Here is an 18,985-nt window from a genome sequence, read left to right as displayed (position 1 = left end):
TAGCTTTAGTGAAAGCATTTTTATTTCAGCTATATTGTAGCTTTACAACCATTTGGTGCTCCCATACTTCTAGATGTAGGAAGTAAAATGATTCAAATGTTTGCTCCTGCACTATATGTAATGAGTTGTGAAGGAGCTTTCCCTCTGCATCCATGCTTCATGGGTTTGGAGTTCCTAGTCTGTGTCTCAACGGAATGACTCATGGAAAAGTTTGCTTCTACAAAACATAAAAACTCCATGCTGCACTTATTTATAAACTCGACAACCTTTTGTTGAGTTTCTCAGCAAAAAAAAAAAAACCCATCAGCAATACAAGAGAGATGACTTCTATTTCCTCGATTTATTAAGCTAAAAATATGGGTGTTTTACGCAATATATCATCCTATGATCCAATAAGGGTGTAATTCTGAAAACCAGATCATGTCCCTTAGATTAAATAATGAAGTAATGACATTTGCCTTTGAGTTATTTCCTGGAAATAATAGTTGGTGTGGGACAGCAGCACATAAAAAAGAAAGAAATGTCCAGGGCTGGAGAGGTGGCTCAGTGATGAAGAGCACTTGCAGAGTACTTGGGTTTGGGTCCCACACTCACCTGTAACTCCAGTTCCAGAGGGATTCTGACGCCCCCTGCTGGTCTCCATGGATACCTACTCACATCTCGAGTCCATACATGGACCTAATCGGACACACCTACACATAAGATTTTTAAAAAAAAAAGTCAAACAGGAACTGAAAATATGTCTTAAAATTTTGTTTTTTTAACACGTAATTGCTTGTATCTTAAGAAAACACATTCACGTCATATCTTCCATCTCCCTTTCCTTATGATGTAATGGGGTTTCCGTGAGGGAAGATTCATTTTCTGGCAGGTGGAATGGTAACAATTTCAATTTCTTAAAAATATCTTTAAGTTCAAATCCATTTGACATTTAAAAATGATGGTCTGGGTGCAAGTGCGGGCACACACACATGCGTATGTACACAAATATCCTTCAAGATCAGGGAAATCATTACTTTTAGCTGCTCTTTAAGAAGGAAAACAAATAGGACAAAACCAATACAAGAAGAAAGACGTTTTCTGGGAACTCTGCTGTTTTTATTTGATCCTCCTAAAATTCAAGTTTTCTGATGTCTTTAGGCAAAACATAGTTCAAAAAACCAGATCCCTGCCAGGCAGTTGCCCAAGGAGCTCTTGGTGCGGTTTTAGGGCGATGAGAAGGCAGAGGAGAAAGTACATGCTATAGGTCCTTCCTCTCTGAGCTTATCGCCATAGCCCGCTGTCGCTGGAGATAGACGAGAATGACATTCCTGGCCTATGCTAACTTCTTGATGAGTACCAAATGAAGTCATGGCAGTCTGAAGGAGGTGTCCTGTGGAGGAGGACGCTCTCAGTTCCCTGTCCTAGTGTTAAGGAGCTGATGGGAGTGTTTCAGGAATACCGTGTGAGTCCCATTTGCAGCAACAGAGGCGAGGGAGAGAAAGACTGAGTTCAGGCTGGTCTCTCAGAGAGCTGTGGGGCCGTGTCCCTCGTCTCCCTCCCGTCCCTAACATCATTACTAACACGTCTCTTTGGATCAGAATAGAGTTTGTAAGCCAGTCCCCAACACCACAGTACATCTTGAAGATTCCACAGTTGTTCAGCCAGTATAAGATGACTCCCATCCCCTCCCTGCAGGCTACTTGTACCTAGCTATTGAGTATGCCCCGCACGGGAACCTCCTGGACTTCCTGCGCAAGAGCCGAGTGCTAGAGACAGACCCAGCTTTTGCCATCGCCAACAGCACTGCCTCCACGCTGTCCTCACAGCAGCTCCTTCACTTTGCAGCAGATGTGGCCCGGGGCATGGACTACTTGAGCCAAAAGCAGGTTTGTTCTGAGAACCTTGGTTTGGACACCTTTCTGTGGAGCTCTCTCTGGGGGGCTTTTATGTCAATAGTTTTCCATTACCCTTTCTTCTCTGGTTCCTTCTCAGTGTCTCTGACTTCAGAACCTGACACTTTCCATCTGCATAGAAAGAATTCAGTTCCCAACCCTGACAGTGTATTTCCCTAGCGGGGTTTAAAACCATGTATGTGTAAGGTGCCCTGAAGTTGGCCTCTAAATCATGCCTAACATCAGAGGCTCTACACTGTCGGGGACAGTTCTGCCCTTCCTCCCACCCATAAAATGATACTTACAAGATGTGAGGAGTCACTTGGCACAGTGTGCTATCTGGGACTTTGTAGTGAGGTGCTTCAAGGTACCTGGATTCTGAAGACCTTCTCAAGACCTTTCATGGTATCATTTCTGTATTTCTCTAAGCTCTTACCACAGAACTCTCTTCTAACAAAAGGAAGACAAGACCAAGTATTATACTGAAGATACATGATTCTTTGAAATTTTAGTTTATCCACAGGGACCTGGCTGCCAGGAACATTTTAGTTGGTGAGAACTATATAGCCAAAATAGCAGATTTTGGATTGTCACGAGGTCAAGAAGTATACGTGAAAAAGACAATGGTAAGTTTGGAGCACAGAGGACCTCCCTCCCCACCAGAATGACTGATGCATCTGGCAGTGTTTCCCGTGGATACTGTGTGGCCCAGTCAGCATTCTTTCACATTTGGGTTCCTAATATGATACTGTTGTCACTGGGCACACACACAGTCAGTCCCCTTAGCGGGTTCTTGGTCTTCCTGATACAATGATTTTAAAGTGGGCCTAGAAGGGAACTCAAGGACAACTCACTAAGAGTTGGGTGGTATCTGGAGTGTTAGGGTGAAGGCGTTGAGGAAGGAAATGGGAGAGGAGAGAAAAGGTTACATCTTTAATTGTGTACAAGTGAAAATATAACCTAGAGGACAGGGTGGGCACTCTAAGAGACAGTCAGGTACCTAGGGCTTTGTTTCTTGTCATTTTATTGACCAGGACAGGAAATTGCCCTTCTCTAAGCTGACATGCCTTTTAGAAGCGAATGCACTATACCTACCTGTCAGGAAATATGTAACCCTGTTATTCATTTGGTTGAGCCTTGCAGTCAGCCCAGAGTGGCTCTGGGTGAGTGAGAACTGCGGATATAGCTAAGCTGGAGCATAACTACTGGCTGTATTCACTGTCATCATTTTACCTTAAGCATTGTGTCCTGTGTAAGCCCTGTCACTGGTTCATCTTTATCTTTGTTGCAAGCAGTGGCTGGGTGTTCATTACCCACTGAAAGGCCAGTGTGGAGAAATGAGTTTCAGATTTCCTACTATAGACTATAGTGCTTGATATCCATCTTCCAGTTCTTTAAAATATCTCATTCATCATGATAATTTATTGATCACCAGCCATGGCATATGCCTCCAAAACAAAAAAACAAAAAACCTGACAGAGGCTATCCAGATATCTCCAGAGTACTTGGGAAGGAGGTGACTGAAGAAGCCTTTACCTCTCTCCTTCTGCCCATGGTCTCTTTTCACAAATAAAGAGGCTTCATCATGTGTAGCTATGCAATTGAATGTTCAAGCCTAGACGTCAGGGCGTTCTGTCCAGATCTAGTCTAGGCCCGATGAGCTTCCGGTCCCCAAGTCTTCACAGCAAACAGGGCAGGGAAACAAAGACCTTAGGAACCCATGAGGGATGTGTGCTGTCACAAGAAGACCCTCTAGGGAAGTGTAACTCATGAGCGCCTGCCTATGATTGTCCTTGCAAAATACATCCACTCAGCCCAATCAAAGCCAGTTAATCCACTCTTTCCTCATGATACTCTGCCAAACAAGATTTTACATTCAAATACAAGGTCAGAGTAAAACAGAACCATGTAGTATTTGTTGCAGAGAGGAATCAGATTGATCCTCCTTTGTTATCCACTCAGGAATTGATCACTGATGACACATTCCCTGGGTAGGCAGAACACACAGGTAGGTAGGGCAGGGGCCAGCCCTGGTGTGGCCACCACATCTGACAGTCTTCTTTAGTGGCTTGGCTCTATTGACCATCCCTGGGACTCAGCTTTCCTGGGACGTCTCCACTTGTTATGAGAAAGGTCTTTTTGAGTCTGTGCCTCTGGCCTCTCAACAAGGCTCAGGGCTCTCTGCATTATCCTCAAATATGTTTCCCTTCCCTTTCAAAACACTAGTTTCAGTTTCTGACAGTAGAAAATACTCAATCCTTTCTAAAAAAGAAAAAAGAAGGTGTCCCAAGGTACTCACATTGACATATCACTTTGACACAGTTTTCTTGTCTGGTTCCATTGCTCTTTATTTCTGCATCTGCATAGTTACAAGCTTAGGTGCCGTCATCGTTTTTAATCTTGCACTCCCGTTTTTGAGGAGTGTGCAAAGCGGAGCCTTCCTTGTCCCCCACATGGCCCTTTGGTCTTACATCAGCACCCTCAGAAGCTACAGGTGGCTTCCTGAGAACAGGCTTCTGGAAAAGGACTTCTCTCCTGGTGCCGTTAGATGTTCCCCCATTTAGTGCACTGCTTCTCACTGAAGGCAGCTGTCACTGGCCCACATCGTACAGCTCCTCAGTTCTCCACACTGGTTCGCAGTCCCAGGTGAGGGCTTAAGAGGGAACGCACGTTGTTTAGCTTCACAGCCTGAAATTCCACATGGATGCCTTTCCTCGAGGATGGTACTTCTTGGCTTGACATCTCACAAAGGGTGAAGATTTCTCTCAGAGCTCAGCAGGGGTGGATGCTGTTGGGGCAGAGCAGCCAGGACTAAATTCTGTCTCTCAAAAGCAGGGTAGGGTGTTTAGCAGCAACACAGACTGGGAACAAAAGGCAAGATGGTGGCAGGGGAAGGGGAAAACCAGGTGCCGAGCAGCAAGATGCCACCAAGGGGCAGAGTGACTTTCTTAGGTCCAGTTTCTAAATCAGTTGTACCTTAAATTCATCAGCGAAGCTTAAAATAGACGCTAAGTCCTACCTTCTAGGCATCGACCAGGTCTAAGTATCAGACATGAATTCCATCCTGTGTTGTAAGACTCAGAGCCAATTAGGAAGCAGTCAGTCACCTCACAGTCCTGTCACTGTTGCATCAACCGGTGTATCTTATTGGGAGGGCAGGTTCTGTACCTGGGGAAGTTCACCGATGCTTTCTCCCCTCGAGCCTTTCTTTGTATGGCCTTTCAGCAGCATGAAGACTAGACAGGGAGGTTCTCTGCCCAGTTCAAGCTTTATGTCTCTAAGTCCTACGGCCAGGTGTGCTGTGTCTTCAGCAATGGGGTCTTTTAGTCTAGCTATGGGGGACAACAAGGAACGATGACAATAGCCGATGTTGTTTCAGGAGTGGCTGGGAACCTCCCTGACCCATAACTCAAGGGAGGCATCCCATGCTTGGTACTAAGATTTTCATTTAATAACCCAAGTCTTCTGAAGAGAACATTGTCCACCCATACAGGGCAGCTCTATTCAAACTCCTTTTGAATTTTTTAGTTTACAAAACAGTGTACTCCCATAACCATTTTTATCTTGGTTAACCTGATCCCATCCCTCCACACCCCATCCTTGCTGACACTTTACACTCTCCGATTTTCCTCCCTTCCAGTTCCATAATCACAAGGGTCCTACTCTCCCCTCTCCCCATTCGAAGGCCTTTTCCTGTCCTCACTTGCATGTGCCAATTTCAGCTTCCTGTCCTGTACAGACATTCCAAGTAAAACACACAAATCTAAAAATTCAAAGCTAGGATCCAGGCGTTTATCTTCCTGGGTCTATTATTTTTTTTCTCAACCCTCATGGTAATTATATTCCTACGAGCTGCACTCAGCAATTTGATGTTGCACTATCATTAACAGACATAGCCCTCACCTCACTGATCTATTATGAGGCCATTTGTAGTAATAGTTGGTTCAGGGATAACAGTAAGACTTAGCTGATACTCAGATAAACACAGAATTAACGATTAGAGCAGTTCAGTTGCCCGAGGTACAGGTGTGTGTGGAAGCACAGAGAAGGCTTCCTGAACCAACCCTGAGGGCAGTCATGGAGGGTTTCCTGGAGGAGGAAAGCTCCTGAGTAACACAGTGTGAGCTGGAGGATGGGACTGATACAGAAGTCCAGGGTCAAAGGAGAGCATTAGGACTTTGGAGGATTAAATAATATAGCAAGGAAGGGGATTCAAGTTCAAGGTTGGAGGAGGCAGCAGGGATAATGTCTTGAGGCTCTTTGAACTCCAGGTGAGGGTTTTAAAACTCAGTTCAGGAGTGGACTTGTGATCTTAGGACATGGATACAAAAAATATTTTATGGTAAAGATCCACACACATAAAGTAGTGATTTAGGAGATTCATTCTGTATAGACAACAGGATGTTAAAGGGTGAGGTCTGTTAGGTAGAGAACTCTCGGAAGAGGATGCTATCACCAGACGGGGGCTGAATCAAGGTGACAGGGACAGCAAAAGTGGACAGAGCCCTAAGAAACCAAATACAGAAAACCTGAAAGCACGTGTGGACCCTTGGCAGTATGAAGGCCAAAGCCTGTAGGGTTGGGGAAAGAGAGCCGTTGATGTGACTACTTTCCATTCCGTGCTGTCATTTCCATTCTGTGTGAGCTAGAGGGGCCAGTAGCAGGTGGGCGTCGGTTAACGCGGAAAGACGGGAGGGGTGAACGTGAGGGGGAATGTGTGGTGAGTGGGGAGATGGGAGGACACCTTTGAACCTCACTTGGGACTTGCAGCCATTGCACAGAGGACTGGGAGAGGACTGCACGGTTAGAATCCCTGGAGATGGGAGGAAGTGGTCCCTGGAAGGGCAGCCTGGGAGAATGCCTGCAGAGGTGGTTGAGGAAGATCCCCAAAGCCTTCTGATTTTGCAGGCTATCATGGCACTGTTGAAAGTTTGGCATATCTCTAGAAGGGGGCAGGGAGGAGGGGAGAAGTAGATCTCTTAACAGTGATCCATATAATCACTGGGTTGCATAGGAAGCTTCCAAATCAGAGAATTTGATGGAAATAGGAATAGACCTCCAAAGTTTCACAATATCCAGCTACCTCTCATTTTACCCAGTCTGGACACAGTAAGACACTGAATGATCTATTGCTTGTGGCTTAAGTTCTTTTCCTTCCCCAACCATCTGATGCTTAAGGGAGCCCAGGCATATCCAGCTCTGGAAAATATTCATTGCCTCTCCTAGGGTGGTTTCTCCAACTCAGCCCTTGTCCCTTGTCCTCTTTTCACATTACAGATAATACATTCTGTTTCTTTGCCTATCCCTTATCTAAAAACCTGTGGGTGCCCCTAAAATCCACAAGGTGCCGGGCGGTGGTGGCATACGCCTTTAATCGCAGCACTCAGGAGGCAGAGGCAGGCGGATCTCTGTGAGTTCGAAGCCGGGCTGGACCGACAGCCTCCAAAACAATACAGAGAAACCCTGTCTCGTTAAAAAAAAAGCCACAAAGTGATCTGGTGAAAAGCTGAATGACTGCCAGATGTGCACATTCACACAGACTGACTCACATGTACATGCACATAGACTAACTCGCATGTACATGCACATAGACTGTCTCACGTGCACACAGACTGACTCATGTGCAGATTCACACAACTGACTCCTGTGTATATTCACATAGACCGACATACTCACATAGAGCGACTCAGGTCATACTCTCTGGGGTAAGGCTTGCACTATTTGCAAGCCTTTGAATTTGAAAACATGTCTGCAGGTGGAAATTCACCAAGGCTTCATGGGTCTGTTTGTGCCTCCTGCCTGAGTGGTATCCTCATTTGGCTTTTTTTTCTAGGGAAGGCTCCCTGTACGCTGGATGGCAATTGAGTCTCTGAACTACAGTGTCTATACAACCAACAGTGATGTGTAAGTATGTGCCTTACCGCTGAGGAGTTTTTCCTAGAAAAGCATATGTTTGGGAGAAGCAGGGACACCCTGTACCCCCTGAGGAGGAAATAAACTCAAAGGAAATGAAGCCCTCTATTGACCTAAGAGGAACTCATGCTGTGTGTCAGGCCTCACCCTAGAAGGCATACTGTTAGTATTCAGGCATCTGTACTGGCCTGTCCTTGGGGTTCTGACAGGATACGTCCTCAGCTGCAGCCACTAAGAGCACCACCTGTGCACATTCACTATGTTCTATTTTAAAAGGGTCCTGTCCACCTCCTAACCCCGTCTCTGCCTCTCTTTCCTCATCCCTGCTGCTCCTGTCCCTGGAGGCTGGTTTCCACCCCCTCCCATTTCCACCTTTAATGATCCCTTTCCCTAATTAAAAAAAAATCACTGTGCTTGAACCCTGTCTTGGCTTTCTCTCTTTCACTGTTTTTCTTAAATTACAATGCATGCTATTAGCATTTCCTCTTTTGATGAAAGGAGTCTCACCATGGTTTGGGAGTTTGGGGGCAGACACTTGAGTGTTACCCTATTAGCTGATCCTTTGTTTCGTGCTGTCCCTCCTGCAGCTGGTCCTATGGTGTCTTGCTCTGGGAGATTGTCAGCTTAGGTGAGTATTTAATTTACCCATGAGGGGAAATACTGTGCAAAGGGCATGGACCCTCCAGAACTTTCTCCTAGCATAATTCCACAGGGCACTACTTAATTTCTCTAGTGCCACCAGGTGGGCCCTGTGAATAAAAGATGAGTATAATTTTTCACACTTCTTTCTAAAAGCTGTATATTAACATCATACTTAACATTAAGGGTCTCATGGCTGTGAGCCTCATTATAAATTGTTTCTGTCTGTGCATAGATATCAAACAGCTGTAACAAGTAACTCTTACAACTTTAGATGGGTGTTATGCAGCCAGGAAAAATCCCATCCTAAAGGCCATTTAATAGCATGGGGAAAAGCGCATGCCCCAAACCAAACACATCATGTATAACATGACACTGGTTTTTTAAATTAATATTTCTGGACTGCAGGGTGCTATATTGAAAAGTAATGAAGTGTTGTAGGACTTCCCTTCATTTGGTTTATGTTCCAAGTTTTTCTAAAATAAGTATATATCTTTTCTAATTTAAGCAGTACAGTAACTATTGCTGATAAACTAGGAAGTGCACAGATACAAACTTGCAATATGGAAAAGTAAAACCCGAGATGTACTCTGCATAGCAGACCGGGGGAAAGGAAGCGGCACTGTCGGGTTGAAGCCTGACATCCACTGAAGGTCCATCCACTGAAGGATGTGTTGTCGGGTGATGAAAGTCTGAGCGCGGTGCACAGTGGGTTGTGGAGGGAGGCACAGGGAGTGATCACCCTGTCTATGTCTTCCTCCTCCTCATGCTTAGCATTGGGCAGGAAGCACAGCTCTCTGTGCCAGTGGGACTCACATGCCCTATTCCTGTGTTTCAGGAGGTACCCCCTACTGTGGCATGACATGTGCAGAACTCTATGAGAAGCTGCCCCAGGGCTACAGGCTGGAGAAGCCCCTGAACTGTGACGATGAGGTGTAAGTCAGACCTCACTGAGGCTATTTTCTCTCCCTTCCTCCAAGTGACTCTGATGGAGAAGGCATTAGATGCAGTAACACATCCAACATTGAGATCTCAGATGAGTGGAAAGAAAGAGATTTCTGCTAGTAAGTCCACTATGTGATGGGCAATAAGTAGCGATTTTCCCTGCTACTTACATCTAGGAGAGTTGTTCAGGTGCAGGTCTCAACAAGGTTAAAATAAGGAAGAATAAGGACAGAAGAGTATGAAATACAAAGGATTGTTCAGGAACAAATGCATGCAGACTTTTTATTCAGGTTGGAATAGATATTTCAGAGTCACTCCATGAAGCAATAACTTGTTCACACTCTAGCGCCTTTCGAGATTATTTTTTATAAGGAAGAACAATTAATGTTAGTGATGCTTCCATTCCAGAACTAGCCAGTAGGAATCCATGGGTGATATAATTTCAGGAATGCTAGGTCATAGGTTGACCATACAGACTTGTAAGAGAGAAGGAGATGCTAATACTTCCTCTGGCATAAATGTAGGTCGCCCTAGGCTGGCATGAATGAACAAGAGAGTCCAAGAGGATGTGAATAAATTCTAAAATGAAAGCTGTAAAAAAACAGTTGGATGAAAATTCAGGCTATGAAAATGTAACTTTATTAAAAGAAAAGCCAAAGTGAAATAAATCCTGAAACGGAAATTTCAGGAATTCAAATAAAGTCTAGAGGAAAGCCTTGTCAACAGATTGCATCAAGTGGAAGACAGAATAGCAGGTCTTGAAGGTAGGGCAGAGAATTGAATCTCTCAATCAAAAAACATGTTAAATCTTAAATAAACAAAAACAATAACTAAGGAAAAGAACACATATAGGGCACTGTAAAAGACCAAACCTACTAAGACATTGGAAGAAGAGACCCAAGTCTAAGGCATAGAAAATATTTTCAACAAAATCAAAGAAGAGCCAGGTGTTGGTGGCACACGCCTTTAATCCCAGCACTTGGGAGGCAGAGGCAGGCGGATCTCTGTGAGTTTGAGGCCAGCCTGGTCTACAAGAGCTAGTTCCAGGATATCCTCCAAAGCCACAGAGAAACCCTGTCTCGAAAAATCAAAAAAAAAATTCAAAGAAGAAAACTCCTCAAATCTAAGAAAGAGATGCCTATCAAGGTGCAAAAGGCATTAAATAGACAGTACTAAAAAAGGAAGCTCCCTATGTCATATAATAGTCAAACACCAAATGCACAGAAAAAGATCAATCTATGTATAGAGAAAGGCCCTTCAGAATAACAGCTGATTTTTCCATGGAGACCATGAAAGCCAGAAGGGCTTGGATGGATGTTCTATAATTTATAAAGGAGCACAGTTACCAGCAGAAACCACACCAAGCAAAACTGTCAGTAAAAATCAAATGACAAAGGAAAACATTATGTGATAAAGATATTTTTAAATGTTATGACTAAACTATCTCTACAGAGGATATTAGCAGAGAAGATTAAACACATCCAAGAAGGCACAGAGAATAAAAACTCCAGAATGTTAAATCAAAAGAGGTATAACAAAATGCCACAAAACAACAAAATGACAGGAATTTAATAATAATGATTAATATTATCAGTATCAATTTCCCTAATTAAAAAAGACACAGACAAACAGGTCGTATTTAAAAGCAGGATCTAAGGCTGATGTGATGGCTCAGATATTAAAGAAAAGGGCTCAAAAACCAAAGGACAAGAAAACAGAATCCATCATTTTGCCATAAACAATACTACTACTTTGGGGTAAAGGGATGAAATAAAAGCATTTCAAGGAAATGTAACTATGAACCAGGAAGGCATAGCTATTCTAATATCCAACTACGTATTTTTAAAGTCAAGATAGTTCTGAGAGGGACACTTCATACTCATTAAAGCAGTGGTTCTCAACCTTCCTAATGCTGTGACCTTTTAATAATACATTTCCTCATGTTGTGGTGATCTCCAACCATAACATTATTTTGTTGCAACTGACACATTAAAAAAAAAACACCTACAAAAGAATGTTACAGTCTTAAACATATATACATCAAATATAAGAGCATCTGATCTTATAAAAGAAATACTACTAGATCTTAAGACCACTGATGGACCACTGCACAGTCATAGTGGGTGATTTCAATACCCCACAGCCATCAATAGACAGGTCATTCAGAAATTCTAAAGATAAAAGACATCATAAGTCAAATAGGCCCAGTAGATACCTACAGAACGTTCCACTCAAATGCCAAGAATACACATTCTTCTTGGCATTCGTGGAACTTTATGGAAAACCTACCACATACTAGAACACAAAGCAAGTCTCACCAAATACAAGAAAATTGAAAACCACATTCTGTATTCTGACCACAATGGAATAAAGGTGGATATTAGCATGATAGAATCAACAGCGAGTTCACAAATTAAACTACACAATTTCTTTTTTTGCTTATTATTTTTTATTTAGAAACAATCTTATTTTACATATCAATTACCCCACGCTCACCCAGTCCCCAAGGATAGTGAGGCCTCCCACGAGAGACCATCAAAGTCCATCACATTATTTGGGGGAGGACGTAAGCCCTCTTTTGTGTATCTGGGCTGCAACAGTATCCCTCCATAGGAAATGGGCTTCCAAAGTCCATTTGTACTCTAGGGATAAACACTGGCTCCGATGTTAGAGGTCCCATAGACTGGCCAGGCCTCCCAGCTTGCACTCACATTCAGAGGGCTTGGTTGGGTCCAATACTGGTTCCCCAGCTTTACGTCTAGGGTCTCCACACTCTCACTAGGTCAGGTCAACTGTTTCTACGGGTTTCTCCAGCACTGTCTTGGCTCCTGTGCTCATCCCTCTTTCCTCTCCTCAACTGGATTCCAGGAGTATGGCTCAGTATTTAGCGGTGGGTGCCTGCTTCTGCTTCAATCAGCTACTGGATGAAGGCTCTAGGAATGCCAACCAAGGTAGTCATCAATCTCATTGTAGGGGAAGGGCATCAAAGGCAGCCTCTCCACCACTACCTAGATTCTTAGTTGGGGTCATCCCTGTGGATCCCCAAACATTTCCCCAGTGCCAGACCTCTCTCCAAACCTGTACTGGTGCTCTTTATCAAGGCATCTCCTTTCTTGCCCTCCTCTATTTCCCTCCCCCTCCCCTTCCCACCAACACCCCCGTGCTCCCAATTTGCTCAGGGGTTCTTGTCCCCCTCCCCTTCTTCAGGGGACCATGTGTTCTTCTCTTGGGGTCCTCCTTGTTTCCTAGTTTCTCTGGTGGTATGGATTGTAGGCTAGTAGCCCTTTGCTCTATGTCTAAATATCCATAGATGAGTGAATACATACCCTGTTTGTCTTTCTGTGATTGGGTTACCTCACAAACAACACAATTCTTAAGTGTGTCAAGGCAGAAATCAAGAAGAAATTTTTTAAAATTTATAACTGAATGAAAATGAAAGTACAACTTACCAAATCTATGGGACACAATATAGGCAGTCAAAAGAGGATGGTTTATAGCAGTATGTGCCAATAGAAAAAAATTAGAGATATCAAATCAATAACTTAACAATGTATCTGAAGCCCTTGTAAATATAATAACAAACAATATCTGGAAAGATAATAATGTAGGGGCCAAATCAATAAAATACATATAAAAAATTCACAAAGAATCAATGCAAATAAAAAATACAAATATGCAATGTAATAAAGAGGTGGTTCTTTGAAAAGATTATCAAGTTTGACAAACCTTTAGCCAAACTGAGAAAGGGAAGTGGAGAAAGAGAAAATCCAAATTAATAAAATTTAGAAATGGAAAGTGAGACATTACAACAGTCACTGAGGAAATTCACAGACTCATAAGAACATAGCCTATAAAGCTTACATAGTTTAAAGTTTACAGCTTTATACCATACTGTAAAATTGAAAAGAAATGAATTTGTAGACATACACAGATCTTCCAAAGTTAAAAAAAAGAAAGTAAATAATTTAGATAGACCCATAACATCCAATGAGACAGAAGGTAGAACAAGATAGATGATAGAACAAGAAAAGCTGTTCATTCTCCTTATTGCTTCAGGTCTTAGCCAGAGCAACTAGACAGTGGGGGAGATAAAGGTACTATAAATAGGAAAGGAAGAAACCAAAGTATTCTTAGCTGCAGATGATGTGATTTTATACATGTGCTAGATAGCTTAGCTTGTGCTGACATAAAAGTCACTGAGAGGAGAGAAACTAAATTAGGAAAACGTCTCTGTAAGATCAGACTGTAGGCAAACTTGAAGAGCATTTTCTTAGTGATTGATGGGGGAGAGCCCAACCCATTGTGGGTGGTGCCATCCCTAGCTTGATAGTCCTAGGTTCTGTAAGAAAGCAGACTGAGCAAGCCATGAAGAGCAAGGCATTAAGCAGTACCCCTCTCCATGGCCTCTGCATCAACTCCTGTCTCCAGATTCCTGTCTTCGCTACTTTTAATGATGAACTATTATTTGGAACTGTGAAATAAATAAAATCTTTCTTCCCCAAGTTGCTTTTGGCCATGCTGTTTCACTGTAGCAATAGAAACGATACCTAAAACAATACATAAAAGACCCTACAGAATGCACCAAAAACCTTCTACAGTGAAAAAAGATATTTGAATTTATAGGCATAGGAAGAGACTTTCTAAGCAGTACCCCAGTAGTGCAAGTATTAAGATTAGCAATTGAGAATTAGGATGTCATAGAACTAAGAAACCTTCTATACAAAATAGAACACCATCATTTGAGTGAAGAGCCTGCCTGAAGAATGAAAGAACATTTTTACCAGCTACACATCTGACAGAGGGTTAGTATATAAAAATTTTAAAGAAAGAAACACCAGGAATACAAACAACCAATTAAAAATCAGAGCATGGAACTAAACAGAATATTCTCAAAAGATGAAATGGAAATGGCTGAGAAATATTTTTAACATCACTGGACATCAACATTTTTATCAACATCATTGAACATCAAGAAAATGAAAATAAAAGCTACTATGAGATTTCATTTTACATAGTCATAATGTTTTTGATCTTAACCAAATGATAAATGCTAGTGTGAATGTGGACAAACTTATTCACTTCTGGTAAGAGTACAAACTGGGGTAGCCACTGCAGAAATAAGTTTGAAGGTTACTGAAAGAGATAAGCATTGATATAACACATGATCCAGCTAAACCACATTTGGTATATAACCTAAAGACTCTATATCCTGCTATTGAGATCCATGTTCATTGCTGTTCTATTCACAGTAGGCATATATTGGAAACAGCATATAGATTTCCAGAAACTGATGAGTCTATAATAAAAATGTTGTACATTTCCATAATGGAATATTAACCAGTTGTTAAGAAAAATGAAATTATGAAAATCCTAGTTAAATGGACATAACTGAAAATAGTTATTCTCAGTGAGGTAACCCAAACCCAGAAAGACAGATGTCCTGTGTTTTCTCTCACTTGTGGATGTTAGCTTTGAACATTTAGATACGTGTTTTTAATTGGAGTGCGCACCGATGTCAGAAAACTGGCTAGGAAGTATGGGGGGAATGGAGGCCTCAAGAGAGTTAAGATGACACTTTCAAGAGAAAGAAGATAGGACACAGATATATAAAGGGGTAATAGGAATAATGCAATTGTAAAAATTATAGGATGGAGGATAGGAGGGAGGGAAAACTAATACTAAAACCCTTTGAAAAGGTCATGTGAAAAACTACTACTATTGAAGCTTCCTAAAATATAAACATGGACATATATACAAAGAGTTGAATCACCCTAAAATGGTGCAATGGTTCCCCTGTTAGACACCACAGGCTAACAAAAAGCCCAATGCTAGGAATACCCCGGGTTACCTATTTTGGAGTTGTTGGCCAGTGAGGTCCCATAGACACCCCCAAACGATACAGGCTATAGCCATTGTATGTGGTTATTTTTCAGAACTTGATAGCAATACCCTATTGCTGAAGATATCAGATAGTTTAGTCATGTAACATGGAGAAATCAAGATGGTATTGACCTGGAAGCTTTATCCCTACTAACTAGCTCTCATGGTGATGAAATACGCTGTGTACACTGCCAGAGAAGAAAAGCAATTCCCAATCTTAACTGTAAGCCCTGCAAACTACAACAACTAGCCTGCAAGACACCAGCTAGCCTGCAAGACATGCCCACTGGTGCAATAGTGACATGAATGTCATCTCAGTAACGGAACACCTTATACTTATATTTAAGGTCTACTTCATATGATGGAACCCATACCTAAAACTATTACTGCAGCAAACACCTGTGGCTAGACAGCTCATAAGCCTTAGGAGAGAACTTACTACTATTACAAAGGGACTTGGTATTAAACTCCTAATGACTCATTGTTCAACCCATTGACTAGTGTATCTCTCAAACATCATTAGAGATGTTTCTTCTTTCCCCAGTAGATGGTGATTAACAAAGAGTCCCACAACTGATTAAGGCACAAAAAAATAAGACAATGGTGTGCTCAGTCCTAAATGAGATATCTATAACATACTCTACCTTCCTAAGTCTTGAGGACCATTATGGAAAAGTGGGGGAAAGATTCTGTGAACCAGATGCAGTGGATGACAAGGAGATGGTATTTTTTGGACATAACAGGGCGATTGCACATATGAAGTCACAGCAGTTGTGACAGTATGTATATGACAAGTACAGGCTCAAGCCAGACAAAATGTCAGCATTGAGGGCAGAGGTTGTCATGAAGCTCCACGCCTTGCTAAAGAGCTATCGGTAGCAGATAGCTTCCAGGAGAGGTAGGATTTTCTTTAAGGATGTGACTCCTGGTAAGCTGAACACATTCGGTGGATGGCCATACACCCAAGAGTAAATAGGCAGAAATCATTGCCTTGCTAGATTTAAAAGAAAATGAGGACACTAAGTTGGGTGGATATGGGATGGGGAATGGATCTCAGGAGTTGAAGGGGTGAATATGATAAAAATACAATGTATGAAATTCTGAAAAGAATTCAAGTATACGTACTTAACTAAATATACCAATATAAGTATATTACATATGTAATATTAATTTTATAATCACACAAGTGTACCATATATGGACATTTAATTATATGTGTATGTATAATTTTTCATTGTTCTGAAAGCTGAGAAGTTCAAAATCAAAGGGCCAGCAGAGTTGGTGTCTGGTGTCTGAACTCTTTCCTGGTTCATAGAATATTCCATGGTCAATAATTTGCCCATTGACATGGTTAAAGATGCCATTTGTTTTTAATGATAGGACTTCTAAAAGTCCTGCCTCTGGGAGTTGCATATTTCTGGCATTTCACAAGGAGAACTAATAAGGGAGTATTCCAAAAGAAATGCTGCTACAGACAGGCAATTCAGTTCATTCTGCATGACTGCAATAGCTGAGATCAAGGTCCTAAAGAATGACAGCTAGCCTGTACTATGTCTCCCGATGAAGAAAGGGGAAGTGGGTTTGGAGGAGGAGAGGACAGCACCATGGATGCTTCCTAGGTAGACTGCATATATCTTATGCCTGACAGTGTCATGACCATACATGCCCCAGTGACCGATTTTCTTTTCTCTCCTGCCCAATGCAAAGGCCTAGCCAGGCCTGAAGCACTGTTGGAGTTAATTTTATCCTTTATGTTCAAAGGTATGATCTAATGAGACAATGCTGGAGGGAGAAGCCTTATGAGAGGCCGTCCTTTGCCCAGATATTGGTGTCCTTGAACAGGATGTTAGAAGAACGAAAGGTGAGCTCAGCTTGATGCGGGTACCCTTTCCTTGGAATGTGTGATGTGCCCAAGGTGATCAGTCATTAAAAAGTCACTGAAACAACTCAACAAGCTATTCTAAGAACAGCCTTGGGTATTGAAGCGTAACAGATATGCTCCCTCATTTTGAGGAGCTAGAATTTAGGGAGAAATAAGATGTCTCTGACATACACTAAAACACAACCTGCAAATAGTCTATTAGAGCTGGAAGGAATCTTACTCGTGTAGCCTGGCCCTTTAATTTTACCAGTGAAGAAAAAAAATGGTTAAGTGATTTGGCTGAGAACACAGAAGCAACAAAAGTCAGCCTACTGTTTACTGTTTGGGGAGGTAGGAAAGTCTATTAGAACATTTTTAAAGGTAATTGCCTGCACCTTTTTAGAGGTCATCTGACAAATCTAGGTCAGCAGGAGAGGTGAAGAATAAGTGTAGTCAGAGGAAGGAACACACACCAGATGACATTTTCAGGACAGGCCAACGAGATACTAAAGATGCCCAGAAACTAAGGTGAGGGGGAGGAGAGAACCTTATTTAGAAGCCACGGTGTGCATTTCAAGAAAAAAAATGTCAAGTACACAGAGGAATTGAGAACAGCTGTCCCCCCAGCTATGAAAGATAAACCAAAGGCATTGACAAAGGCAGGAGCAGTACAGTGTGGGTCTGACCCTTCCTTGTTCTTGCAGACATATGTGAATACCACCCTTTATGAGAAGTTTACCTATGCGGGGATCGACTGCTCTGCTGAGGAGGCAGCCTAGAGCAGAACCTTTCACCTTACGTTGCTGTCTTCCCTTCACTGACATGAGAGCGCCTCGATACCCGAACTAAGCAAGCAACCCTCTGCCAAGAGATGTGATATAGAAGTGTACATATTGTGCTATGTGTTTGGGACCCTCAACGCAAAGCCCGTGTGAATCTGTACTGTGTTCTGACTCTAACACGGCTGTATATACTGCTCGGAGGAAGAGTGTGCCGAGATTGGAATGCCTGTTTGTGGTTTCATATAATATATTTTTCTAAAAACACGAATTGCACAGGAAGGTGTGAGTGCAAGTACAGTAATACAGAATTTGTTACTGTCCTGGATGTTTTTGATACTTACCTTTGTAACTGAATGCTATAAAATGTTTTGCTGTGTACACATAAAATACTGTTAATAAGTCTAACAATTCCCTTGAGAGCACAGGAAGAAAAGCGAGGGAAATGTGGAAATTATATTAGAATGTGGATTACTACCCAAGAGACTAAAAAGAGGCTCTCTCAATTCCACCCCCTCACCTATAGAAGCCAGTTCATTTGGTAATTAGACAGTTTGTCCCATGTTTTTACAGCACACAAGTCATTCTAAAATGTTAACATCTAAAAACCTTCTAGGAGACTAAGAACCTTTAGAGAGATATAAGATCAATAAACAAACTGGTGGGACCTTTAGTCTCTCTAGTAATTTGTTGTATATTCTAAGAAGTAAAACTAGAAATTTAGGAGCGATGTGTGACATTTGTGACATGGAATTACTCTTCCCACATGTATTGCACACTGTCGTATCCCTACATGTATTGCACACTGTAAAAGTTTGTAGTTTTGATCATTTGTGAATTTGCTGTTGGTGCATTGGTTCCTCCTATAGGTGAATAAATGCCTCGTCTAGCCACATCCTGTTCAGGAGTATGTCTTGTAGGTATTGGAAATATATTTTTCAGAAGGTATCTTAAGAGCTAGTGCGTGTATGACCCCGGGCAGGAATGCAAAGCACACAAGGCAGGTAAGCTCTACAGCTCTGCCTCTTAATTCATTGTCTTGCCTTAGGGGAGTAGATGTCCAGTAGCATCCTAATATGATCCTAATTCTTTTT

At 42.1% G+C, this 18,985-nt stretch overlaps 1 protein-coding gene across 3 annotated transcripts in view; it reads left to right on the top strand.

Moving 5' to 3' along the window:
* Positions 1 to 18,784, top strand: part of Tek (TEK receptor tyrosine kinase) — a 102,647-nt gene extending 83,863 nt beyond the window's left edge. For all 3 annotated transcript variants that reach the window (XM_040757155.1, XM_040757156.1, XM_040757154.1), the window contains 7 exons: positions 1,678 to 1,868; positions 2,387 to 2,500; positions 7,708 to 7,778; positions 8,375 to 8,415; positions 9,265 to 9,361; positions 17,013 to 17,112; positions 17,817 to 18,784. In XM_040757155.1, coding sequence (XP_040613089.1) covers positions 1,678 to 1,868; positions 2,387 to 2,500; positions 7,708 to 7,778; positions 8,375 to 8,415; positions 9,265 to 9,361; positions 17,013 to 17,112; positions 17,817 to 17,891 — 689 coding nt within the window. In that variant the 3' untranslated portion in view covers positions 17,892 to 18,784. The remainder of the gene's footprint in view (positions 1 to 1,677; positions 1,869 to 2,386; positions 2,501 to 7,707; positions 7,779 to 8,374; positions 8,416 to 9,264; positions 9,362 to 17,012; positions 17,113 to 17,816) is intronic.
* The last annotated feature ends 201 nt before the right edge of the window (positions 18,785 to 18,985 follow it).

Source organism: Mesocricetus auratus, unplaced genomic scaffold, assembly GCF_017639785.1.
Source record: "Mesocricetus auratus isolate SY011 unplaced genomic scaffold, BCM_Maur_2.0 Super-Scaffold_100014, whole genome shotgun sequence".
Lineage (NCBI taxonomy): Eukaryota > Metazoa > Chordata > Mammalia > Rodentia > Cricetidae > Mesocricetus > Mesocricetus auratus.
Note: the sequence above shows the minus strand (reverse complement) of the source record. Positions and strands in the feature narration are given on the sequence as shown.